A 25,266-nucleotide genomic window follows, 5' to 3' on the forward strand; every position below is an offset into this window, starting at 1 on the left:
AGGAAAAATTTTTTTTTTTTATAAAATGGCACTGATGTAGATTAGGCATATGAGAAATGTTATTTATTATTTTGCGTGACAAGTATGATTTAAGAGCACAAAAAATAAAAGATTGAAAATTGCGAAATTTTCAACATTTTTGCCAAATCTCCGTTTTTCTCTTAAATAAGCGCAAGTGACTTTGAAGAAATTTTACCACTATCGTGAAGTACAATATGTATCAGTGAAGAGTTTCAGAGTCATTACCATGTAAAGTGACAATGGTCAGAATTGTAAAATTTGGTTTGGTCAATAAAGGTTAAAATTGGCTTGGTCACTAGTCATTCACCTGTAAAAAAAACTTACATAGAATTAAGCTTCTCCAGCTGACTGGCAGGTGGCTGACTTCTTTAACTACAATCAACTGATCACCAGTATAGAGATCAGCTATGAGCAGCCAATCAAACTGAAGGCCATATACTACATGGTGACAATAGCAGATCAGAGCAGGGGCAGCTCTTAAAGAGCTTTTCCAAATCTCCAGTAATTCTCTATACACGGGATGGGGTATAACTTGCTGATCTCTGGCATGTTTAGAGTTATTGGGAATGAGGCTCTGCAGGACCCCTTCTTGAATGGAGAGTAGGGGTGCATGCTCGATATCTGCTCTACTCACTGTCTATTGGAGAGAGCAATGCGCTGCTATTTCCAGCAGTTCCATAGACAGTCAATGGAGTGGTAGTGGAGCACTCACACCATCTCTCCATTCTAGATGAGGCCCTGCAAAGCCAAGTCATCAAGGTTCCAGAGGCCGCTTATGGGATTGCAGGGTGAAAGGTCAGCAAGATATTCTCTACACTATAAATACACATACTGGCTGGTGACCGGTTCATGCAGCATTATGTGAGTACCCTATATATTATATTGATGGCTGGAAAATACAATACAAGCACTTTTTACCATTTACCTTTCGTATCCCCCTATTTCCTTCAAGATTGATATGTGTTATTTGGTTATCTATTTATTGTATGTACAAGTCCCCTCTAAATTATTATAATTATGAATAACTTTTCAGCTTGAGAAAGACCCATTAACATGCTATTTTTTTCATGAACAAAGAGTGATCATCTAGCCCCTCTCATTTCTGTCTCCTTTGAAGAGAACTTGTCAACAGGATTTAACCCTATAAACTAAGGTTAAGGCTATAGTGGCGTTGTGAACCTGAGTAACATGATACATGATGTAAAGGAATCCGCTCAGTGGCTGCTGAATACTCATCTTGTGAAGTTTTCAGAAAATGGCGTCTTGTGTGCTTCTGTGTGTTTCGGGGCGGGACGTGGGGGCAGGGTTTTCTTCTGGTTCTCCCCCCCCCCCCAGCTTTCTCTGCTTCTAGTACAAGTCAATTATTCAGTGACCTACCTCCTTATTAAAATTCCTCGCTGCCACTATCTTTATGTGGGTAGCGCATGTGCAGTGCGAGTTGGTGTCCTGTGTGTAGGACTCCAATAAAATGGTGCCGGATGCGCAGCTCAAGATTTCAGCTCGGTGAAAAATTTAATTACAATGCAAGTATCTGCGGCTGTGAGTGACTGGGGTCCCAGGGCTTAAGAAATCAAAGTAAAGTAATTAGTCGTCTATATGGCCAAGCAGGTCATAGGAAGTTGAATAAAATGATACCTTGATATCTCCAATCGGATGTCTTATTTCAGAGAAAGCCACAATTTTCTTACTATAAGATGAGCTGTGAGACATAATGACTGACTGCTTTCCTCAATTACATGTCTGACACTGGTAACTCCCCTTTAATTTAAAATAAGCTCTGGAGGCAGATTCTCAGATCTGTGTCCGGTCCATATATCAAAACAGCTCATTTACATATTAATAAAAAACAGACTACTCTGTAATAAGACATTGGATAACAAGGTTATCATTTTATTCAACTTTTATGACCTATACGTCCATGTAAAAGGCTTAGGAGGGTAGAGCCTATTGACATATTCCCTTTAACAGAACAGGTGCCTGTGAGCATGTGCAGTAGGAAGCTCCACATCCTCTATTCATATATGAAAGAAGCTGTGTCATTGGATATTCTTGCCTAAAACTGGACAAAAGAGGTGTGGTTAGGTAAGAATAGGCAGCTCACACTGCTGCCCAACCTGTCTTTCTAGTCTAATGCTTAAGATACCAAAGGTGCCAAGGTAAGAAGCTGGCTGCTCACACTGCTGTCCAACGTGTCTATCTAATTTAATTCTGGAGAAACCAGTGGTGGTGGAGTAAAAAGAGGCTGCTCACACTGCAGTCCTCCCTATCATGTCTAATACTGTAGATATCAGGGATGCTGAGGTAAGGATAGGCTGCTCACACTGCTGCTGACCCTGTCTATAAGATATAATACTGTAGATACCAGGGGGGGCTGAGGTAAGAATACGCTGCTCACATTGCTGCCCACTCTATCTAAGATGAGGTAAGAGGAAGCAGCTCAAACTGCTGTACACCATGTTGACCCCCGATGCTGCCAGTATTAGATTAGAAAAACATGCACAGCAGTGTGAGTGGCCTCTTCTCAACTCGTCACCCCTGGCATCTCTAGTATTACATCAGAATATCCACTGGGTCAATTTTTATACTCATGAAGGGATGGGGTGGAGCTTCCTATTGCATATGCTCACAATTCTATCAATGTACCAAGATGGTGGTCATTTCAATGTACTATAGTGATCACCTCCCTATACAAAATGACGGTGATTTGATAAAGGTATTTAGTAGTATATTTATAATGAGATATCCTTTAGGAATGTATTATTTTTTATTCCTAAGGAACCCATTTAAGTAAACATCTACCACAACACTAAATGGTAATATATATGTAACTCTTAGAGTATCAGGAACTGGCAGTATGATCGAATCTAAAACGCTTCGGCATTTCAGAGACAAACATACTATAAAAGCCACACTGGAGCCTAGCTGGACAGTCAAGTCCCAGGAGGCGTCTCAGGCCCGCTGCCCTGGATTGACAGATCTCTGCCTACGTGCTCCTATAGGGAGAGACCTGTCACTGCGGGGAATCGAGCGGGTTGAAGCCTTTAAAAGAAGCTTTTAAATTACGTTTTTCTCTGAGATGCCGCGGCATTTCAGAGTCAAACATACCTGGCTGAGATCACACAGTCAGTGCCTGACAGATGCTTCCCATGAATCGGGCAGCATGTATCCGCTATCAGGTTCCCTTTACATACAAAGTGCAACTTTCTTCCACACAGAACAGTGTACATCAGATACCACGAAACTCACCCCCATGACTTTCCCTCGCTGCTCAACATCTTCCCACATGGAGTAAACAATGAACCTGCACATGTATTTTCCAGCTCGTCCTTCCTGCTTCATTCGGACCATGCACATCCTATAAAAACAAATTATCGACAATTCAGTGGTCTTCAATGTCCAGTCTTGATCATAATCCAGCTATGGTTTCACTCAGTCAATAAAGGGTGACATCATCATAGGACGCATTGTAAAACTGCAATCACTACAGAGGCATTCATGTAATACTGATGCACTGGAAACAGTTTGTAATTTTTGTTCCTGACATCAAAAGACTTTATGACTAAAATATGACCTACTTCCAAGAAGTCACTTATTACCCATCACAGTGGAGGCCTGAAATTATACGGAGGTCGACGCTAAGAAGTGGATCATTTATGTAGCATGCTAGTACTCAAGGCTAATTTTTCACCTTGTCGTATAGGAGACACCTGCAGGATTAATGATCCAAGGTATAATCCAGCTCAAACAAGTCCGTTAAAAAATTCAAAACATTTTTTATTGAAAAAATATTTTTCAGTAGCTGAAGAGCCCGGCGTTGCCCAGGCAGAGTTACCAACTGTGGTTAGTTATAGCAAATTATAATGATTATATTTCACATAAAAACATTTCACATCATATATTCAACACTACAGTTTTGCAACACAAATTAACTAAATGATTACCCAAGTATTGATAGTATTTTATTTTCAACTCATTCAAGAGCCTTTTGATAAACATGTGTATCTGTGTATCTAACCCTATCCTGTGTGATAATGTCTGCTGAGCTGTGTACCTAATCCTCTCCTGTGTGATACTTTGTGCTGAGCTGTGTATCTAATCCTATCGTGTTACTGACTGCTCAGCCGTGTATATAATCCTATCCTGTGTGATACTGACTGCTGAGCAGTGTATCTAATCCTATCCTGTGTGATACTGACTGATGAGCCGTGTATCTAATCCTATCCTGTGTGATACTGACTGCTGAGCCATATGTCTAATCCTATCCTGTGTGATACTGACTGCTGAGCCCTGTATCTAATCCTATCCTGTGTGATACTGACTGCTGAGCTGTGTATCTAATCCTCTCCTGTGTGATACTGACTGCTGAGCCGTGTATCTAATCCTATCCTGTGTGATACTGACTGCTGAGCCCTGTATCTAATCCTATCCTGTGTGATACTGACTGCTGAGCTGTGTATCTAATCTCTCCTGTGTGATACTGACTGCTGAGCTGTGAATGTAATCCTCTCCTGTGTGATACTGACTGCTGAGCCGTGTCTCTAATCCTATCCTGTGTGATACTGTCTGCTGAGCCATGTATCTAATCCTATCCTGTGTGATACTGTCTGCTGAGCCATGTGTCTAATCCTCTCCTGTGTGATACTGACTGCTGAGTCGTGTATCTAATCCTATCCTGTGTGATACTGGGCTCCCCCTGCAGTCTGTGTCAGAGGGTGGCCTGTGTTGGCAGGGTAATAAATTGTGTTATTTCCAGTTTTACAGAAGGACAATAACACCATAGAAATGATAAGACTAATAGGCAAAATTGTTTGGTGAATTGGAACACACGGGGTTAAAATTTCGCCTCACAACATAGCCTATGACGTTCTCGGGGTCCAGACGTGTGACTGTGCAAAATTTTGTGGCTGTAGCTTCGACGGTGCAGATGCCAATCCCGGACATACACACACACACATTGAGCTTTATATATTAGATAAAACAATGGTCACACAGTGTAAAAATCACAGATGCGTTTCGAACAAGACTTCTTTGTTTTTGCAAAGAAATATTTTTTAAATATATTTTTTTTAAATTTTTTAACGGCCTCGTTTGAGCTGGATTATACCTTGGACTTGGCTAATTGCTTTTCCTGTTGTACTATAGTTTCTGTGCTCGGAGTCCAGTAACAACTGATGGGCGAGCTGACTTTTTGTTTTTCTATACCTGGCGCTGACTCGCGCTTTAAAATGATCTATGAAAAATTAGAAATTTATGTATACCTTTGGAACATTCGCTAATACTATGGAAGAAAGCTGTTGGCACTGATGGAGAAGTTTTACATTTCTTAAAAGAATAGGTACAGAGAAGATAGTCCTTAAATGTCCAACTTATCAGAAATACTGTATATTAAGGCTTTGTGCACACGTTGCGGTTTGTAAGCGTTTTTGCTGCGTTTTCTCGTTGCGAAAACGCATACAAAAAGCAACCCATTGAATTCAATGGCATTCCACACGTGCTGTGCTAATGCTGCGTATTTTTCCGCGGCGGAATTGCATCGCGGAAAAATACGCAGAATGCTCATTCTTTGTGTGGAATTGCGGGGATTCCGCACACATAGGAATGCACTGATCCGCTTACTTTCCGCATGTGGCTATGCCCACCATGCGCAAAGTAAGCGGATCATGTGTGGATGGTACCCAAGGACTGGAGGAGAGGAGATTCTCCTGCATGCCCTGGGTACCATATTCCTGTAAAAAATAGAATTAAAATAAAAAATAAAAAATTGTGATATTCTCACCTTCCGGCGTCCCCCGCAGCGTTCCCAGGCCTCAGCGATGCTCCAGCAAGTCCCGTTCCCAGCGATGCCTTGCGACAATGACCTGTGATGACGTAGCGGTCTCGCGTGATGCTACGTCATCTGGGGTCATTGTCGCAAGGCATCGCTGGGAACGGGACTTGCCGGGAGCATCGTGAGGATTGGGAAGGCTGCGGGGGCCGCCGGAAGGTGAGAATATCACGAATTTTTATTTTTTTAAATTATTTTTAACTTTCTATCTTTTACTACTGATGCCGCATAGGCGGCCTCAATAGTAAAAAGTTGGTCACACTTGTCAAACACTATGTTTGACAAATGTGAACAACCTGTCAGTTTTCAAAGCGATTCTGCAGATCGCTTTGAAGTTACGCTTGCAAAACGCTAATTTTCTGCAGGAATTCCGCATGTGTATTTCCCGCGGCAGGGAGTTGCAGAATTGCCGCGGAAATTCGGCACGTGTGCATAGCCTAAAACCACACCAGAAAACTATATTACCTTCTAGGCTGTACATACATCCAACAGAAATAACCCAAATTCTACACTTTATTTCCTCAAAGTCCTCACACATTACCAAGATCTGTCTAACTGTATATTGAAGGACTGTTCTAGACAATGCGGAGATTATCGATGACTAATATTATGCAACGTTCAACCATTTCTTAAATCTCACATTCCTTAAAGGAGTATTCCGGTTTGCATAAATCACCACCTTATCCACTAGTTAGATGATAATTATTATATTCAGATCTATCATTCACCCCTGGCAGCAAAACCGCAACCAGGAAGGGTTACATGGAGTGGCAAGTTGTGCATAATCCCTGCCACTACACCATTGAGCTGGTCGTTCACATTAGATACAGTAGCTATTGGCCAAACAATCACAGTCGGTTCCACTGAGCCATGCCTGAGTTCTCTAAGAAAGATCCACTGCCAGAATTATCTGGCAGAGGCTTATCTCCTCGCAGAACAAAAAGGATTGGGCGATTGTCCATTGAGTGACAGTTGGGAAGTCTCCATAAAAGACTAAATGTTCAACCGTTCCTCTCGAAATTAGCGAGTTCAAATCACTTAATGTCTAATGTATATCGGACCTTAAGTCTTTGGCACCGATGAAAACAGAGTGCAGCATTGCATATAGCCAAATTTGTAACTTCGTACCATAGAGGATGGAGCAGCAGGACACATGTAGAACCATATTCTTGAGGCAAGGGAAGAATGGCAAAATAAATGCCCCACAGATCAGCTTTTGACATTACTTGCTACAGGTGCTAGAGGATAATAGGGACAACTAATAACAGTGTAGACCACATACAGTGTGAAAAATATTGATTTGATACACTGCAAATTTTGCAAGTTTTCCCACCTACAAGGAATGGAGAGGTCTGCAATTTTTGTTTCGTAGGTACACTTTAACTGGGAGAGACAAACTAAAAATAAAAACCAGAAAATCACATTGTATGATTTTTAAATAATTAAACCCTTCAATCCTCAAACCTGCTTTCACCTTCATGACCATGCCAAATTTTACAATTCTGACCAGTGTCACTTTATGAGGTTATAACTCTGGAACGAAAATTAGTCAAAGAAACTATTACAACTCCTCATTCACCATAAATGCCACAAAATCAAATGTATTTATAGCCAAAAAAAGTGGTTTTAAAACTTAGCCTCTTTTTATAGAACTGAACAGTAAAGGTTATCACCTTTCTAAAAACGTGTGCATATCCCAAAACACCATAAAAGAAAGCCAATGAAAAAAGCTCCCTGTTTAGGAAGCCTAGCTTTTAAGCAGTTTCATAAACTCCCTATTCAGGAAAATCATTCCATATTTCAATCCCGAACAAGAATTTGAGCTTTTTTACCAAATTATTGGCTCAAAATCTCCTCCACGAACGGGAGATTTTTTTATGGAAAAAACAGGTGTTCAAAGTTAAGGAGAAAGTCTTAGTTACTCACCGGTTAACGGTATTTTTCGGAGTCCATGACAGCACCACCTGAGAGAGGGATCCGCCCTTCCTAGGAACAGGAAAACCTACAGATACAAAAGGGCGGCACCTCTCCCACGCATCAGTTGGATTACAGAGCATAAAAGAGGACCTCCAAGGTTAATGCATGATTATATGTACAACAATATTAATACTTAAATTTTTATCACCCGTGGATATGTACAAAGGGAAGACGTGCACACCCAAATTGACTAAGGGAAGGGAATCTATGGGTGCTGTCATGGACTCCGAAAAATACCGTTAACCGGTGAGTAACTAAGACTTTATTCGGTCGTCCATGACAGCACCACCTGAGAGAATTACAGAGAGTAAATCACTACTTTAGGGGGGGCTACAGCCTGCAGAACCCTGATACCGAAGGAGAGGTCTGCAGAAGCACCCAAGTCTAGCCTATAATGACTATAAAAAGTGCTCGGAGAGGACCAAGTGGCCGCCTTACAAATCTGGTCGATGGAGACTTCCGATCTCTCGGCCCACGAGGTCGCCACGGCTCTGGTGGAATGCGCCTTCAATTTCTCCGGAGCTACTCTACCTTTTGAGGTGTAAGCTAACGAGATTGCTTCTCTAATCCATCTGGCTAGTGTACTTTTGGACACCCTAAGACCTTTCCTAGGGCCTTGGTAGGAGACAAAGAGGGCATTGTTCTTCTTCCAGGGATCGGTAGCCGCTAGATACTCCAAGAGGCATCTCCTAACATCTAAAGTGTGTAGCTTCTCCTCTTTCTCATTAGTTGGTTTAGGGAGGAAGGATGGAAGGACTATTTCCTGCGACCTATGAAAGCTGGAGGCTACTTTTGGTAAATACGCTGGGTCAGGTCTAAGTATTACCGTATCCTCTTACCTGAAGAAAAGGTGGGCGCCTAGACAATGCCTGAATGTCGCTTACCCTACGGGCTGACGTTATGGCTATCAGGAAAGCTATCTTGAGGGACAGGCTCCTAATAGAGGCTGACGAGATGGGTTCAAATGGCACTTCTGTTATAGCCGTGAGGACTAGGTTCAAATCCCATGGCGTGAGTCTATTCTTTACTATTGGTCTGGATCTACTCGCTGCTTTGATAAACCTATTGACCCAGTAATTAGCCGCGATGTTGCAGCTAAAGAGGGCCCCTAAGGCGGATACCTGTACTTTAAGGGTACTGGTGGAGAGACCCAGGTCCAGTCCTTTTTGTAAAAATTCCAAGATCTGGCCTATAGGGACGGAATCATCAGTATTTATATTTGAGCTTTGGAGGAATCTTTTCCAAATTCTGACGTAAATCTTAGTTGTCACCACTTTCCTACTTTTTAGTAGAGTGTCAATTAGGTCTGGGGAGAAGCCTTTACTTTTTAGCAGTGACCACTCAAATTCCACGCCGTGAGATGTAGGCCAGCCACCTGAGGGTGGAAGACCGGGCCCTGGGACAGAAGGTCCGGGATGTCCGGGAGAACCCAAGGATCGTCTATCGACATGATCCTGAGGTTCGAGAACCATGCTCTTCTGGGCCAGAACGGGGCGATGACTATGACCCTTGCCCTGTCCTTCCTGATCTTCCTCAACACCAGAGGAAGTAGAGATAGGGGAGGAAAGGCATAGGCTAGCCTGAAGTCCCATTTTATTAGTAGCGCATCTACTGCCAGAGGAGTCTCCCTGGGATTTAGGGAGCAAAACTGTCTCGTTTTCGAGTTCTCCTTGGTGGCGAATAGATCCACCTCTGGTTGACCCCATCTCTGCACGATCTGAACGAAAATGGAGGTGTTTAAGGCCCACTCTCCTTGTTTTAACAGATTGCGGCTTAGGAAATCTGCCGCGACGTTTTCTTTTCCTCTTATGTGAAGAGCCGTGAGAGATAAAAAATGCCGCTCTGCTAGCTGGAACAACTGTCCTGCCACATTCATCAGAGTTTTGGATCGAGTGCCACCTTGGTGGTTGATATAGGCCACGGCCACTCGATTGTCCGAGAGAACTCGTACGTGATGGCCCTGTAGATACATAAGGAGCTCTTTAGCTGCGTGTACTACCGCCGTCAATTCTTTCAAATTAGAAGACATTTGTATCTGATCCCGTTCCCATAGGCCCTGGACCAGAATTTCCTCCATATGCGCCCCCCAACCGGAAGGACTTGCATCCGTGGTGACCACGCGGGTAATATTATACTCCCAAGGGACCCCTCTAGACAAGTTATTTCTTTCTAGCCACCACTCCAGGGACTATTGTGTTTCTGGATAAGGTCAGTCGACCTTCTAAGTTACCCCCAAGAAACCTCTGATACCATAAAACTTCGCCCTGTAGAGTTCTCGTATGAACTTGGGCCCACTGGACCGCGGGAATGCAGGACGAGAGGGAACCCAACAGGGACATGGCTTTCCTGAGGGACATGGAGGGGTTGTTGGAAGCGTTCAGGACCCGGCCATGCAGGTGCAGCAGCTTCTCTGGGGGCAGACGGCATTCCTGTTTTTTAGAATCTAGGTTTAGGCCTAAAAATTGTTGAATTTTTAATGGCTGCAAACGGGATTTTTTGATATTAAGTAACCATCCCAACCGCTCTAGAGCCGCCGCTGTTTTCTGTAATTGTTCTAAACACTGCTCGGCTGAACTGCCTATTATAAGGAGGTCATCTAGATAGGGAACGACTAGAATGTTTAGCTCGCGCAGATGGGCCATCACCTCTGCCATCACTTTGGTGAATACTCGGGGCGCAACTGCCACCCCGAAGGGTAAGGCCGCGTACTGGAAGTGCTGGATTGACCCCTCCAACTGAACCGCCAGTCTAAGGAAAGGTTGGTGTGCTAGACATATGGGTATATGGTAGTAAGCGTCTTTCAGATCTAGGACCACCATGAAGCAGTTTTGAAACAGCATTTTTATTGCGGTGTTAACTGTTTCCATTTTAAACGGACGTACAACCAGGAATTTATTGAGGGCTTTGAGGTTAAATATAGCCCTAAATGAGTCGTCCGGTTTACGGACCAAGAACAGGGGGGAATAGAAGCCTTTCCCCCTCTCTTCCTCTGGAACTCTCGTCAGGACTTTTTTGTTCAGTAGCTCGAGGACCTCGGTCTCCAGGGCAGCTTGTTCTAGCGGGGAAGATTTGAGCGGAGTTACCCTGAACCGATCTTGGGGAACGCAGGAGAACTCTAGGTGCAGTCCTGTAGCTATCACCCCCAGTATCCAGCTGCTATTTGAGATTCTGGCCCAGGCCGGGTAGAAGGCAGATAATCTTCCTCCTACCGGAGCCACTAGTCATTGGGGCGGCTTCTTATTATCCCGTGATGGACCTTCTTGGCGCCCCCCTCCTCCGAACATGAAGCCCGTACCTCTGGTTTCCTTGTTGTCCCATCTGTTCTGATCTCTGGCCTGCCTCCTGCGGGAATACCCTTTCCTAGAAAAGGGACGTCTCCAGGATGTATTCGGCAGACTCGGAAATTTCTTTTTCTCATCCCCGGCTTTCTCTAACAGTTCGTCTAGGACGGGGCCGAACAAGTATTCACCCTCACAGGGGATAGAACAGAGACGGGACCTGGCTTGGATATCTCCTGGCCAGCATTTTAACCAGAGGGCTCTTCGGGCCGAATTAGACAAACTTGCAGACCTGGCCGCCATTCTTACTGAGTCTGCCGAGGCATCTGCCAGAAAGGCAGCAGCATTCTGGATAATTGGAAGAGACTTACGGATGGAAGCTCGCGAGGTTCCATCCTTTAGCTGGGAGTCCAATTGATCCAGCCAAACCATCATGGATCTGGCTGCGCACGTGGCTGCTATTGCTGGCCTTAGGGCGCCTGCTGACATCTCCCATGTGCCCTTTAAAAAGGAATCTGCCTTTTTATCTAGGGGGTCTTTAAGGGAGGCCATATCGTCGAAGGGTATAGATGACTTTTTGGAGGCCTTAGCTACCGCTGCATCCAGCTTGGGGGCCTTATCCCATCGACTTACTATTGGGTCCTCAAAGGGGTACCTTCGCTTGAAAGCAGGCGGCATAGAACCCCTTTTTTCCGTTTTTTTCCACTCCCTGTCTATCAGGCTCTGGACTCTTTCGTTTAATGGAAAAGTCCTTTGCTTTCTGGGGTCTAGACCCCCGAACATAATGTCCTGAGCAGACAGTTTTGTCTTTTTTCCTTCTATCCCCATGGTTGACCTTATGGTTTTAATTAATTTATCCATTTGGTCCAAGGGAAAACAGAACCGGCTGGAATCCTCTTCGGAAGAAGAAGAGGAGGCCGAGGACTCTGAGGAGATATCTTCCCTCCTAGGGCCGACTGAAGATTCTGAGCCTGAAACACTAGCCCGTCTTCTTTTAGAAGAATCTTCTTTTGAGAGGGCTTTTATTTCAGTCCTGATTAATTGCCTCAGGTCTGTAGCGAAGCTTGGAGCTTCTTCCGCTACCTGCATAAATAGGGAAGAGTGTAAGAGTCTGATACTCCACTCACGTTCTACCCTTCATCTCCGTCCCTACCGTCTGTCTCACGCAAGACTGACACAATCTCTTAGGGTGTCCATCTGGTAAGGGGCAACTACAGAGGGCACATTCCTTGTGCTTCTGCTTCCCTGTGGCCTTCTTCCCCTGAGAATCAAAAAAACATAAGGGGACACTGCATCAGGGTACATTCTCGCAGATCTCTTACCCTTGCAGATGAGGACAGGTACCGGATCATGGGGGGCTGCAGGAGGATCCTTTGGCCTAGAGGAACTACTGTGGCTCTGTCCACTCGAACGTCCCTCTTTCCGCCCCTTAGGCTGGTCACTGGGGTGCTTTGCCACGGGCTGCACCTCTTGTGGGTCCATGAGGGCTTCTGTTGTGTCCATCGCTGGGCCTCCAGAAGCACCTCAGCAGCAATGCCTTCTGTCTTAAGAAGGCTTCCCCTCCGGATCAGCAGGAACTCCGTCCGGTGTTCGGGCCCCCCATTGGACCGCCTCGCGATCCTCCCCCTCCCCTTCAGGCCCGTCAGGCGGCGGGCGCGCATCGGCGCGTGTCCACAACAACCGGAAGTCGACCGGCATCCGACTTCCGGTTTCGGCGCTAGGCCCCGCCCCCTCCGCCGCGTCACTTCCGCTGCGCGACAGAGGCCGCGGGGACGCGCGGCAAGGGGCTAGCACTGCGCCGCCGGCTCGGAACCGTCCGCTCCCTTTGTGGGACACCGCCGGCGGCGCCCGCCCGAACGGCGCTCCGGGGAAAGGAGACACAGGGGGACACCGCTTACCTCACCGGCCCATGGAGAAGGCGCCCACCGGACCCTGTCTCCGCCTGCTCTTACCACTGCCGTGGAAATCCTACCCGGACCCACCGTGGCGCATCCAGGGCTCCCAGCGAGACCGAGGTAGGAGAACCCCCCGCTACCTGAGTCGGTCCGCTGGCCTGGGAATTCAGTTATCCAAAACGGACGATCTGTAGGGAGTTCTGTCCCTGTTAGGAACAGGAAACCAACTGATGCGTGGGAGAGGTGCCGCCCTTTTATATCTGTAGGTTTTCCTGTTCCTAGGAAGGGCGGATCCCTCTCTCAGGTGGTGCTGTCATGGACGACCGAATAAAAAGGAACAATCTCACCATTAGGTGCTGTTCACTTTCTTATAGGTTCTTTCTCCTATAACGAAAAGGGAGTCTAGAGTCCAGTCTTTTGTCAGTCCCTGTTCTGTTGACTAACCCTGGTCTCCAAAGACTCCTGCCCTTACAAGGACAGTCCACAGCTAGTCCTGTTATCTAGCCAGCCCTGGACTGACCCTGAGTGCCTCCCGACGTGTTTCTTCAAAAAGTTGATTCATCAGAGGATTGGCACCTGTCGGGAAAACCGGGCAGCATGTTCTTCCATATAGGACAAGAGGCAGTGGCTCTAGAAATCATCATCACCCCTCTTAAATACTAAAAAGTCACAACACCTGTTTAGGATTCATTACCATAACTCCGTTAATTAAACCATGCCAACGGAGTATGGATAGATAAAACCATCCCCATATTATACCTCAACTGATGTTTTAGTTGTCCATCAGAAAACCGCCATTGTGGTATATCCCCCAGGTGAACGACGCAATCACATTGGGTCTCCGGGGATGCACTATAGTTCCATCGCGTCACTTCCGGTCCATGGACCGCATATGCGCTCCATCTGTTACTTCCGGGGACGCAGGATACTAACATTGATCAGTCTTATACCATTAGATTCCTGTAATTGTCAATGTGACTTCTGCACCTCTTGACAGGTATTTTGGCCTACTCCTCAAAAGCAAACTGCTCCAGTTGTCACATGTATGAAGGTTGCCTATTCCAGACAGCATGTTTGAGCTCTTTCCAAAGATGCTCAAAAGGATTTAAGTCAGGGCTCATAGAAGGCCACTTCAGAATAGTCCAGTCTTTTCCTCTTAGCCATTTTTTGGTGTTTTTAGCTGTGCGTTTTGGGTCTTTGTCCTGTTGCAAAAGACCCATGACCTGCGACTGAGACCAAGCATTCTGACACTGGGCAGCACATTTCTCTCTAGAATCCCTTGATAGTCTTGAGATTTCATTGAACCCTGCACAGATTCTAGACATCTTGTGCCAGATGCAGCAAAGCAGCCCCAGAACATAACAGAGCCTCTTCCATGTTTCACAGTAGGGACAGTGTTCTTTTCTTCATATGCATCATTTTTCCATTTGTGAACATAGAGCTGATGTGTCTTGTCAAAAAGTTCCATTTTTGTCTCATCTGTCCATAAAACATTCTCCCAGAAGCTTTATGGCTTGTTAACATGTAGTTTGGCAAATTCCAGTCTGGCTTTTTTATGATTGTTTTTCAACAATGGTGTCCTCCTTGGTCGTCTCCCATGAAGTCCACTTTGGCTCATACAACGACAGATGGTGTGATCTGACACTGATGTTCCTTGAGCTTGAAGTTCACCTTTAATTTGTTTGGAAGTTTTTCTGGGCTCTTTTGTATTATCCGTCTTCGATTTGTCATCAATTTTCCTCCTGCAGCCACTTCCAGGGAGGTTGGGTACAGTCCCATGGAGCTTAAATTTCTGAATAATATGTGCAACTGTAATCACAGGAACATCGAGCTACTTGGAGATGGTCTTATTACTTTTATCTTTAACATGTTTGTCTATAATTTTATTTCTAATCTCATGAGACAACTCTTTCCTTCGCTTCCTCTGGTCCATGTTGAGTGTGATACACACCAAGTCACCAAACAGCAGAGCGAGTACCTGTAGCCCTCTATACAGGCCCACTCACTGATTCCAAGATTGTAGAAACCTGTGATGGTGATTAGTGGACACACCTTGATTTAACATGTCCCTTTTGTCACATTTTCAGGGGTACCATTTCTGTCCAGGCCTATTTCATGAGATTTTTTTTAAAATCTGTGGAAGCATGGTTGAAAAGCAATGTCTGACTTTCATTTGTTCATTTTCATAGATTTTTGATTATTACTTTTGTCAGATTCAAGTTATTTCTGTCACCATTGTGGGTTTTTCTGTCATTAAACGAGGGGTAACAACAATTTTGACCACATGTGCATCTAGATGTTTGGGGAGCACCTTGAACCCCCAGGTGCTTCACAGAATTTCACAACGTTCATCAGTGATTATGAAATATATATATTTTCCACACAAATGTTGTTTTAGTCCCACTTTTTCATTTTCACAAGAATAGCAAGAGAGAATTGACCCAATTTCTTCTGAGTACACGAATACCTCATATGTGGCTGAAAACTACTTTTGGAGGCACAGTGCAAAGCTCAGAATGGAAGAAGCACCATATGGGAGTTCAAATTTTGTTGGAATGGTTTGAATATGCCATGTCACATTTGCAGAGCCCCTAAAGTGCCAGAAAAACAGAAACCCCTAATATGTGACCTAACTTTACAAACTACATCCACCCAATGAATTAATCTAGAGGTGCAGTGATAATACATTGACACCACGTGTGCCTCAAGGAATTTTACACCATTAAGCAGTGAAGAAACAATAATTACATTTTTACAACTAAAATGTTGTTTTAGCCCCAAGTTTTTAATTTTTACAAGAGGCTAATAAGAATAAATGGACATCAGTTTGTTGTAAAAATTTATCCTGAGTTTGCTAATACCAAAACATGTAGTCGGGAACTACCTTTGAGGCACAGTGCATGGGTGTTTTCCAAAAACATTGAGCAGTGGATGTTGATGAGTTAACTCCAAACTGCTGATGTAGTCGCCAGTACGTTGTAGTGCCAAGCTTGTGCTTCTCGAGACACGCACCCGTAAATTAGGCACGCTCTCATCACTACAGAAACGCTAAATATGTGGATGCTAAATATAGTGGGGGAAGCATCATACTTTGGGGGGGTGCTTTTCTGCAAAGGGGACAGGACGACCGCACCATGCTGAAGAGAGAATGGATGTGGTCATGTATCGCAAGATGGCCAACAGCCTCCTTCCCTCAGTAAAAACATTGAAGATGGGTTGTGACTGGGTATTCCAGCATGACAATGACCTGAAACACACAACCAGCGCAACTAAGAAGTGACTCTTTAAGAAGCATTTCAAGGTCCTGGAGTGGTCTAGCCCAGGGTTCCCCAACTCCAGTCCTCAATGCCCACCAACAGGTCATGTTTTCAGGATTTCCTTAGTATTGCTCAGGTGATAGTTGCATCACCTGTACAGACCTGAAGACAATAGAAAATCTTTGGAGGGAGCTGAAACTCAAGATGTACGGAGGAGTGGGCCAAAATCCCTGCAGCAGTGTGTGCAAACGTGGTCAAGAACTACATGAAACGTCTGACCTCTAATTGCAAAAAAAGGTTTCTGTACCAAAAAGGAAGTTCTGTTTTTCTATTGTATCAAATACTTATTTCATGCAATAAAATGCAATTTAATTACCGTATATATTTGAATATAAGCCGACCCGAGTATAAGTCGAGGCACCTAATTTTTCAATGGAAAACGGGGTAAGCTTATTGACTCAAGTATAAGCCGGGTATGCATTGTCCCCTCATCCCTGCCCTGCTAAGCGTGGCTCCCGTTTTGTCCTGGAATGTGTAGCTCCCCAAACCCTGTCCTGCTATGGGTGGCTCCCCAAACCCTATCCTGCTATGGGTGGCTCCCCCCATCCTGTCCTGCTATGGGTGGCTCCCCCCGCCCTGTCCTGCTATGGGTGGCTCCCCCCGCCCTGTCCTGCTATGGGTGGCTCCCCCCGCCCTGTCCTGCTATGGGTGGCTCCCCCCGTCTTGTCCTGCTATGGGTGGCTCCCCCCGTCTTGTCCTGCTATGGGTGGCTCCCCCCGTCTTGTCCTGCTATGGGTGGCTCCCCCCGTCTTGTCCTGCTATGGGTGGCTCCCCCCGTCTTGTCCTGCTATGGGTGGCTCCCCCGTCCTGTCCTGCTATGTGTGGCTCCCCCGTCCTGCCATGTGTGGCTCCCCCCTGTCCTGTCATGTGTGGCTCCCCCCCATCCTGTCCTGCTATGTGTGGCTCCCCCCGTCATGTCCTGCTATGTGTGGCTCCCCCGGTCCTGTCCTGCTATGGGTGGCTCCCCCCGTCCTGTCCTGCTATGGGTGGCTCCCCCCGTCCTGTCCTGCTATGTGTGGCTCCCCCCGTCCTGTCCTGCTATGGGTGGCTCCCCCCGTCCTGTCCTGCTATGGGTGGCTCCCCCCGTCCTGTCCTGCTATGGGTGGCTCCCCCCGTCCTGTCCTGCTATGGGTGGCTCCCCCCGTCCTGTCCTGCTATGGGTGGCTCCCCCCGTCCTGTCCTGCTATGGGTGGCTCCCCCCGTCCTGTCCTGCTATGGGTGGCTCTCCCCGTCCTGTCCTGCTATGGGTGGCTCCCCCCGTCATGTCCTGCTATGTTTGGCTCCCCCCGTCATGTCCTACTATGGGTGGCTCCCCCTGTTGTATGCATGGCTTCCCAGCCAGCTTTCTGGACAATGACTTGTGTGTAAGCCGAGGGGGGTGTTTTCAGCACCAAAAAATGTGCTGAAAATCTCGGCTTATACACGAGTATATACGGTATGTGAAAATCATACAATGAATTTCTGAATTCTGTCTCTGACAGCTGAAGTGTACTTACAATAAAAATTGCAGACCTCTCCATTGTAACATAGGTGGGAAAACTTGCAAAATCAGCGGTGTATCAAATAATTATTTTCCCCACAGTACACTATTGCACTGAGATTAGATATTTTTGGCAGGGAAAATAATCCAGCCTGCTGAATTTCAATGGCTGACCTTTTCAATCTCTGGTGATATGGCACTGCCAGAGGAGTCTGTCAGCGGCCCGTTCATAGAAGCAGATGCAGAGACCTTGATTCCAGCAATGTGTCACTTACTTGGCTGCTTGCTGTAGTTTAGATAAAATATAATTCTGTTTGTGATGCAGATCTACTAGCTCTCTGCATGTGAGATCTGCACTACCCCTCTGATTAACAGCTTTCTGAGTAAGAAGTGCATAGGCCAATCAGTGATGGGAGAGCTCTTGAATATAGAGGACTACATGGCATTTTTATTCGTCTTCTAGCAATAAAATCCTACTGATAAAACAGTGATTTTATTAAAACTACAGCAAGTGGCCCAGTAAGTGACACACTGCTGGAATCAGGATCTCTGTAAAGAAATCATGCAGAGTGAAAGTCCACACCAGATTATCTCTTTCCCAAACTAACGCACTTTCTATGATCTCTCATGTTTGATGCATCACTGGGTAACAACTTACAGACTTTTATGAACTCAATTTTTTTTTTTGAGGAGGGGTGGGGTGGGGGCAAAAAAGGCATTTTAAACTACGCCTGCAATCTGGATTATAAAAGACGTCTATTTTCTTAGTCCATAAAGTTCCCTGACTATAATCAGTGCTGTCTGTAACGCAAGACCGGCTGCACATTAAAAGTCTGACTCATCACTGTCAAACCACAAAGGTAACATTGCATTCCTGTTTACAACATTTTCATAAAGTCAATCGCAGTTCCTCGCCAGTCAGAGATTACCAATTTTTTCCATGTGCAAAAGGAGACTTCGATTTAACCTAGTTACGTCAGCAGTCTAAACGCTGAGCACAAAAAGCAACACGATACAAATAGCATATCAAAGTGACAGAGAATGACGAGGAGGTAAGAATACATTTAGAATGAGGGAGATGGGGGTTGCGAATATCTCTGGCCCATGGATTGGGGAAGCTTAGATTTGGTTGAGCCGCTGGAGCGTTTGTGTAATTATCATTCAGGACAAATGGATATGGATATACAATGTATGAGACTGAGGGTGGTTACCCAAATTTGTAGACAACCCACTATTAATAAAAAAAAAAATACACTTTTACAGACGCAGGAAGAGGCTGGTGACAGCTAACACCTGTCTGCCCATCCAATATACACTGTAGGAGCGGCCAGGAGTAACACTAGGAGACCTGGCACATTTGTATGGAATTGTATCAAAATTGTACCAGATGAGACTCTTTCCAGTCATGGGATTGAACAGTCACTTAAAGGGATTTCGTCAGCAGGTTTTAGCTGTTATCTGAGGGTAGCGTGAGGTAGGGGGTTGAGACACTGAATTCAGCGATGTGCCACTTATTAGGCTGTGTGCTGTTGTCTCAATACAATGATTGTATATCAACAGAAGATTAGCACTGTTTGGACTGGTGCTCATATGAGCCCTGATCTAACTCCACCCCATCACTGATTAGCAGTTTACTGTCAATAAACAATATACACAAAAAAATGCACATCAGGAGTGTGGTCGAGGTTAGCTTTCTGAGCTCTGCTACCTGCTACATCTAAAAAGGTATCGCAACTGCTGCACCCAGTAAACTAAGTGATACATTGTTGGATTCGGGGTCTCATTAACTAAATTATGCTGCTCTCAGACAAGTTAACAAAAACAACCTGGTGACAGAGTCCCTTTAAGATGAGTGGATAATCGGTGAACGGTCGTCCCCCATTACTAAACTTGTGTAAACACACTGGCCCATGAGGAATGAGCATGTTGGCAAAAAAAAAACCAAAAATTGGGTTTTTGTTTGTTTTTTATTGGCAGTTCTGTCTGCTTAGCCTTTTCTCGTCAGGGAGTGCTTTATACAATTAAAGGACTTTTCCCTATGTGTTCTTTTTATTATCTATGGGGGCAGTAATGGGAATGTCTTATAGACTCCTCTCCATTTCTAACCCCTGGGCTAGATGCCAGGGGACATTACACACTTTTTTTTTTTTTTTTTTTAAATCAGATGATTTTTATTTAAAAGTTGTCAGCATGAAACTTTGACAATACATTTAACTTTAGCATATAATATAAACCATGTTCAACCTGACAGGCAATATAACTGTACTTACATCCTAAATCCCCTCCCCTCATCCCTTTAAATCATTGCACTTATCACACACCATGTCACATTTTTAATCTTTTTTCGAGACAGTCACTTAAGATCCCTGTTTAACCCCTTCCTGACATCAGACGTACTATCCCGTCCATGGGACCCGGGCCCCTATGCCCATGGACGGGATAGTACGTCTAGCGCGATCAGCGGCGCCCACGTGGTGAGCGCCGCTGATCGCGGCCGGGTGTCAGCTGATTATATACGCTGACACCCGGCACTATGTGTCAGGGGAGGTCACGGACCGCCCCCGACACGTTAACCCCTTGCACACCGCGATCAAACATGATCGCGGTGTACCGGGAGTTAAAGGGAAGCATCGGCAGGGAGGGGGCTCCCTCCGTGCTTCCCTGAGCCCCCCACGGCAGCGCAATGTGCAGCGCTGCTGCGGGGGACTCCTTTCCTCCAGGCCCCCGGATCCAAGATGGCGACGGGGGCCTTCGGGGGCCTGGAGGAAGCTGGCTTCCTCAGTGCCTGCAAAGCGCAGGCATGAGGAAGCCTTGTGCACTGCCTGTGACAGATTGCTGATCTGTCACAGTGATCTGTGATGTAACAGATCAGCGATCTGTCACAGGACAGTGATGTTCCACCTGGGACTATGTAATAAAGTAAAAAAAAAATTTAAAAAAAAAGTGTAAAAATAATTTTAAAAAAAATCGCCAAATAAATTAGTAAAAAAAAAAAAAATATTCCCCAATAAATTCATTTTTTGAAAAAAAAAAAAAAAAACAAAAACAATAAAAGTACACATATTAGGTATCGCCGCGTCCGTAACGACCCGCCCTATAAAACTGTCCCATTAGTTAACCCCTTTAGCGAACCCCTTAAAAAATAAATAAAAAAACGAAGCAAAAAATAATGATTTATTATCATACCGCCAAACAAAAAGTGCAATAACGCGCGATCAAAAAGACGCATATAAATATCCATGGTACCGCTGAAAACGTCATCTTGTCCCGCAAAAAACGAGCCGCCACACAGCATAATCAGCGAAAAAATAAAAAAGTTATAGCTCGCAGAATAAAGCGATGCAAAAATAATTATTTTTTATATAAAATAGTTTTCATTGCATAAAACCGACAAAACATAAAAAAACGACCTAAATGAGGTATCGCTGTAACCGTACTGACCCGAAGAATAAAACCGCTTTATCAATTTTACCGCACGCGGAACGGTGTAAACGCACTCCCCCAAAAGAAATTCATGAAACGCTGGTTTTTGTTCATTCTGCGTCCCAAAAATCGGAATAAAAAGCGATCAAAAAAATGTCACGTGCCCGAAAATGGTACCAATAAAAACGTCAACTCGTCCCGCAAAAAATAAGATCTCACATGACTCGGTGGGTCAAAATACGGAAAAATTATAGCTCTCAATATGTGGTGATGCAAAAACTATTTTTACAATAAAAAGCGTCTTTTAGCGTGCGACAGCTGCCAAAAATAAAAACCGCCATAAATAGTAAATCAAACCCCCCGTTATCACCCCCTTAGTTAGGGAAAAATAATAAAATTTAAAAAATGTATTTATTTCCATTTTTCCATTAGGGCTAGGGTTAGGGCTAGGGTTAGGGCTGAGATTATGGTTAGGGGTGTGTTGGGGTTCGGGTTGGAGTTAGAATTGGGGGTTTCCACTGTTTGGGCACATCAGGGGCTCTCCAAATGCAACATTGTGTCTGATCTCAATTCCAGCCAATTCTGAGTTGAAAAAGTCATATGGTGCTCCTTCCCTTCCAAGCTCTGCCATGCGCCCAAACAGTGTTTTACCCCCACATGTAGGGTATCAGCCTACTCAGGACAAATTGCAAAACAATTTTTGGGGTCCAATTTCTCCTGTTACCCTTAGGAAAATAAAAAATTGGGGGCAAAAATATCATTTTTGTGGAAAAAAAATGATGTTTTTTATTTTCACGTCCGAGCGTTATAAACTTCTGTGAAGCACTTGGGGGTTCAAAGTGCTCACCACACATCTAGATAAGTTCCGTGGGGGTCTAGTGTCCAAAATGGGGTCACCTGTTGGGAGTTTCAATAGTTTAGGTACATCAGGGGCTCTCCAAACGCACATGACACCCGCAGACCATTCCATCAAAGTCTGCATTCCAAAATGGCACTGCTTCCCTTCCGAGCCCCGACGTGTGTCCATACAGTAGTTTTCTCCCACATATGGGGTGCCAGCGTACTCATGACAAATTGGACAACAACTTTTGGGGTCCAATTTCTCCTGTTACCCTTGGGAAAATGAAAAAATTGGGGACTAATTGATCATGTTTGTGGAAAAAATACGATTTTTTTTTTTTTTTCATGCCCGGGCATTATAAACTTCTGTGAAGCCCTTGGGGGTTCAAAGTGCTCACCTCACATCTAGATAAGTTCCTTAGGGGGTCTAGTTTTCAAAATGGGGTCATTTGTGGGGGGTTTCCACTGTTTAGGTACATTAGGGGCTCTCGAAAGGCAACATGACACCCGCAGACCATTCCATCAATGTCTGCATTCCAAAACATCACTACTTCACTTCCGATCCCCGACGTGTTCCCATACAGTAGTTTTCTCCCACATATGGGGTATCAGCATACTCAGGACAAATTGGACAACAACTTTTGGGGTCCAATTTCGCCTGTTACCCTTGGGAAAATAAAAAAATGGTGACTAAAAGATCATGTTTGTGGAAAAAATACGAATTTTTTATTTTCACGCCCGGGCGTTATAAACTTCTGTGAAGCACTGGGGGGTTCAAAGTGCTCACCACACATCTAGATAAGTTCCTTGGGGGGGTCTAGTTTCCAAAATGGTGTCATTTGTGGGGGGTTTCCACTGTTTAGGTACATCAGGGGTTTTCCAATCGCAACATGGTCTCCGATCTCAATTCCAGCCAAAAACGTCAAATGGCGCTGCTTCCCTTCCGAGCTCTGCCATGCGCCCAAATAGTGGTTTACCCCCACATGTGGGGTATCAGCATACTCAGGACAAATTGCACAATAACTTTTAGGGTGCTGTTACCCTTGGAAAAATAAGAATTGAGGGTGAAAAGATCATTTTTGTGGAAAAAATATGATTTTTTAATTGTACGGCTTTATGTTATAAACTTCTGTGAAGCCCTTGGGGGTTCAAAGTTCTCACCACACATCTAGATAAGTTCCTTAGGGGGTCTAGTTTCCAAAATGGTGTCATTTGTGGGGGGTTTCCACTGTTTTGGTACATCAGGGGTTTTCCAATTGCGACATGATGTCCGATCTCAATTCCAGCCAAAAACGTCAAATGGCGCTGCTTCCCTTCCGAGCTCTGCCATGCGCCCAAATAATGGTTTATCCCCACATGTGGGGTATCAGCATACTCAGGACAAATTGCACAATAACTTTTAGGGTCCTGTTACCCTTGGGAAAATAAAAATTGGGGTGAAATGATCATTTTTGTGGAAAAAATATGATTTTTTAATTGTACCGCTGTACGTTATAAACTTCTGTAAAGCCCTTGTGGGTTCAAAGTTCTCACCACATATCTAGATAAGTTCCTTGGGGGGTCTAGTTTCCAAAATGGGGTCACTTGTAGGGGGTTTCCACTGTTTAGGTACATCAGGGACTCTCCAAATGTGACATGGCGTCCGATCTGAATTCCAGCCAATTTTGCATTGAAAAAGTCAAACGGCGCTCCTTCCATTCTGAGCTCTGCCATGCGCCGAAACAGTCGTTCCCCCCCACAAATCAGGTATCAGCGTACTAAGGACAAATTGTACAATAACTTTTGCAGTCCAATTTCTCCTGTTACCCTTGGTAAAATAAAAAAAATTGAACCTGAAGTATTTTTTTTGTGAAAAAAAGTTAGATGTTCATTTTTTTTTAAATATTCAAAAAAATTCCTGTGACGCACCTAAAGGCTTAATAAACTTCTTGAATGTGGTTTTGAGCACCTTAAGGGGTGCAGTTTTTAGAATGGTGTCACTTTTGGGTATTTTCTATCCTATAGACCCCTCAAAGTGGCTTCAAATGTGATGTGGTCTTAAAAATAAAATGGTGTTGTAAAAATGAGAAATCGCTGGTCAACTTTTAACCCTTATAACTTCCTAACAAAAAAAAAATTTGGTTCCAAAATTGTGCTGATGTAAAGTAAACATGTGGGAAATGTTAGTTATCAAGCTTTTTGTGTGCCGTATCTCTGTGATTTAAGGGCATAAAAGTTCAAAGTTGGAAAATTGCGAAATTTTCAAAATTTTTGCCAAATTTCCGTTTTTTTCACAAATAAACGCAAGTTATTTGAATGAAATTTTACCACTAACATGAAGTACAATATGTCACGAGAAAACAATGTCAGAATCACCGGGATCCATAGAAGCGTTCCAGAGTTATGACCTCATAAAGGGACAGTGGTCAGAATTGTAAAAATTGGCCCGGTCATGAACGTGCAAACCACCCTTGGGGGTGAAGGGGTTAAAGTACCAACACAGAGGGTGAAGGGCGCGTAGGTAGACGCATTCTTTCTCTCATAAGAGCCTCCGAAGCCAGGTCTGGGCGCTCCATCCAGCCACCCCACACATTCTCAAACTGCATGTGTTAACCTCTTTTCGCATATATGTTCTGTTCCATCAAAATAATAAAGTTAACCTTATTAATCAGTTCCTGTCTAACTGGCGGTTTGTCATCTAACCAGTGGGCCGCAATGAGCTTTCTGGCAGCATACAGGATTCTGGCTATTCTCAGCTTCCCCCACTCATCAACTGCAATATCCTCCATGCATCCCAATACACACGTCAGCGGGTTCCTTATAAGATCCACTCCCATTACCTACTGAGTCAAATTAAGTGTTTGTACCCAAAAGTTCTGTAGGGCAGGGCAGGACCACATCATATGTAGGAGATCTGCACCATCCTCAGAGCAACACGGGCAGCAAGAATCTCCCCTCGGGACATTACACACTTGACATCAACCCCAAAAACATTACCCAGATTGCCAACGCACCAGGGCAAGAGCCGAAGTGATGCACCATTTCTGGCTATTATCCACGCCCCCTTTCCAGCCTTTAAATATCAACCTGCAGATGTCTGCTTAGCATTTGCTGGTTATTAAAAATAGGGGGATCCCACTTCATTTTATTGGGGTCCCCCTTTAAATAACCAATAAATACTAAGAAGGCCGCTATGTGCGGTTATTAATAGGCTGGGAAGGTCCATGGAGAT

General features: G+C 44.6%; 1 protein-coding gene across 2 annotated transcripts in view; it reads right to left on the reverse strand.

Moving 5' to 3' along the window:
- UQCC1 (ubiquinol-cytochrome c reductase complex assembly factor 1) overlaps nt 1-25,266 on the reverse strand; it is a 163,900-nt gene that overhangs the window by 82,435 nt on the left and 56,199 nt on the right. For both annotated transcript variants that reach the window (XM_073572379.1, XM_073572378.1), the window contains exon 7: nt 3,268-3,376. In XM_073572379.1, the coding sequence (XP_073428480.1) occupies nt 3,268-3,376 (109 nt within the window). The remainder of the gene's footprint in view (nt 1-3,267; nt 3,377-25,266) is intronic.

The sequence above is a fragment of the Dendrobates tinctorius genome, unplaced genomic scaffold (genome assembly GCF_039654945.1).
Source record: "Dendrobates tinctorius isolate UK_male_01 unplaced genomic scaffold, ASM3965494v1 ptg000032l, whole genome shotgun sequence".
Taxonomy (NCBI): domain Eukaryota; kingdom Metazoa; phylum Chordata; class Amphibia; order Anura; family Dendrobatidae; genus Dendrobates; species Dendrobates tinctorius.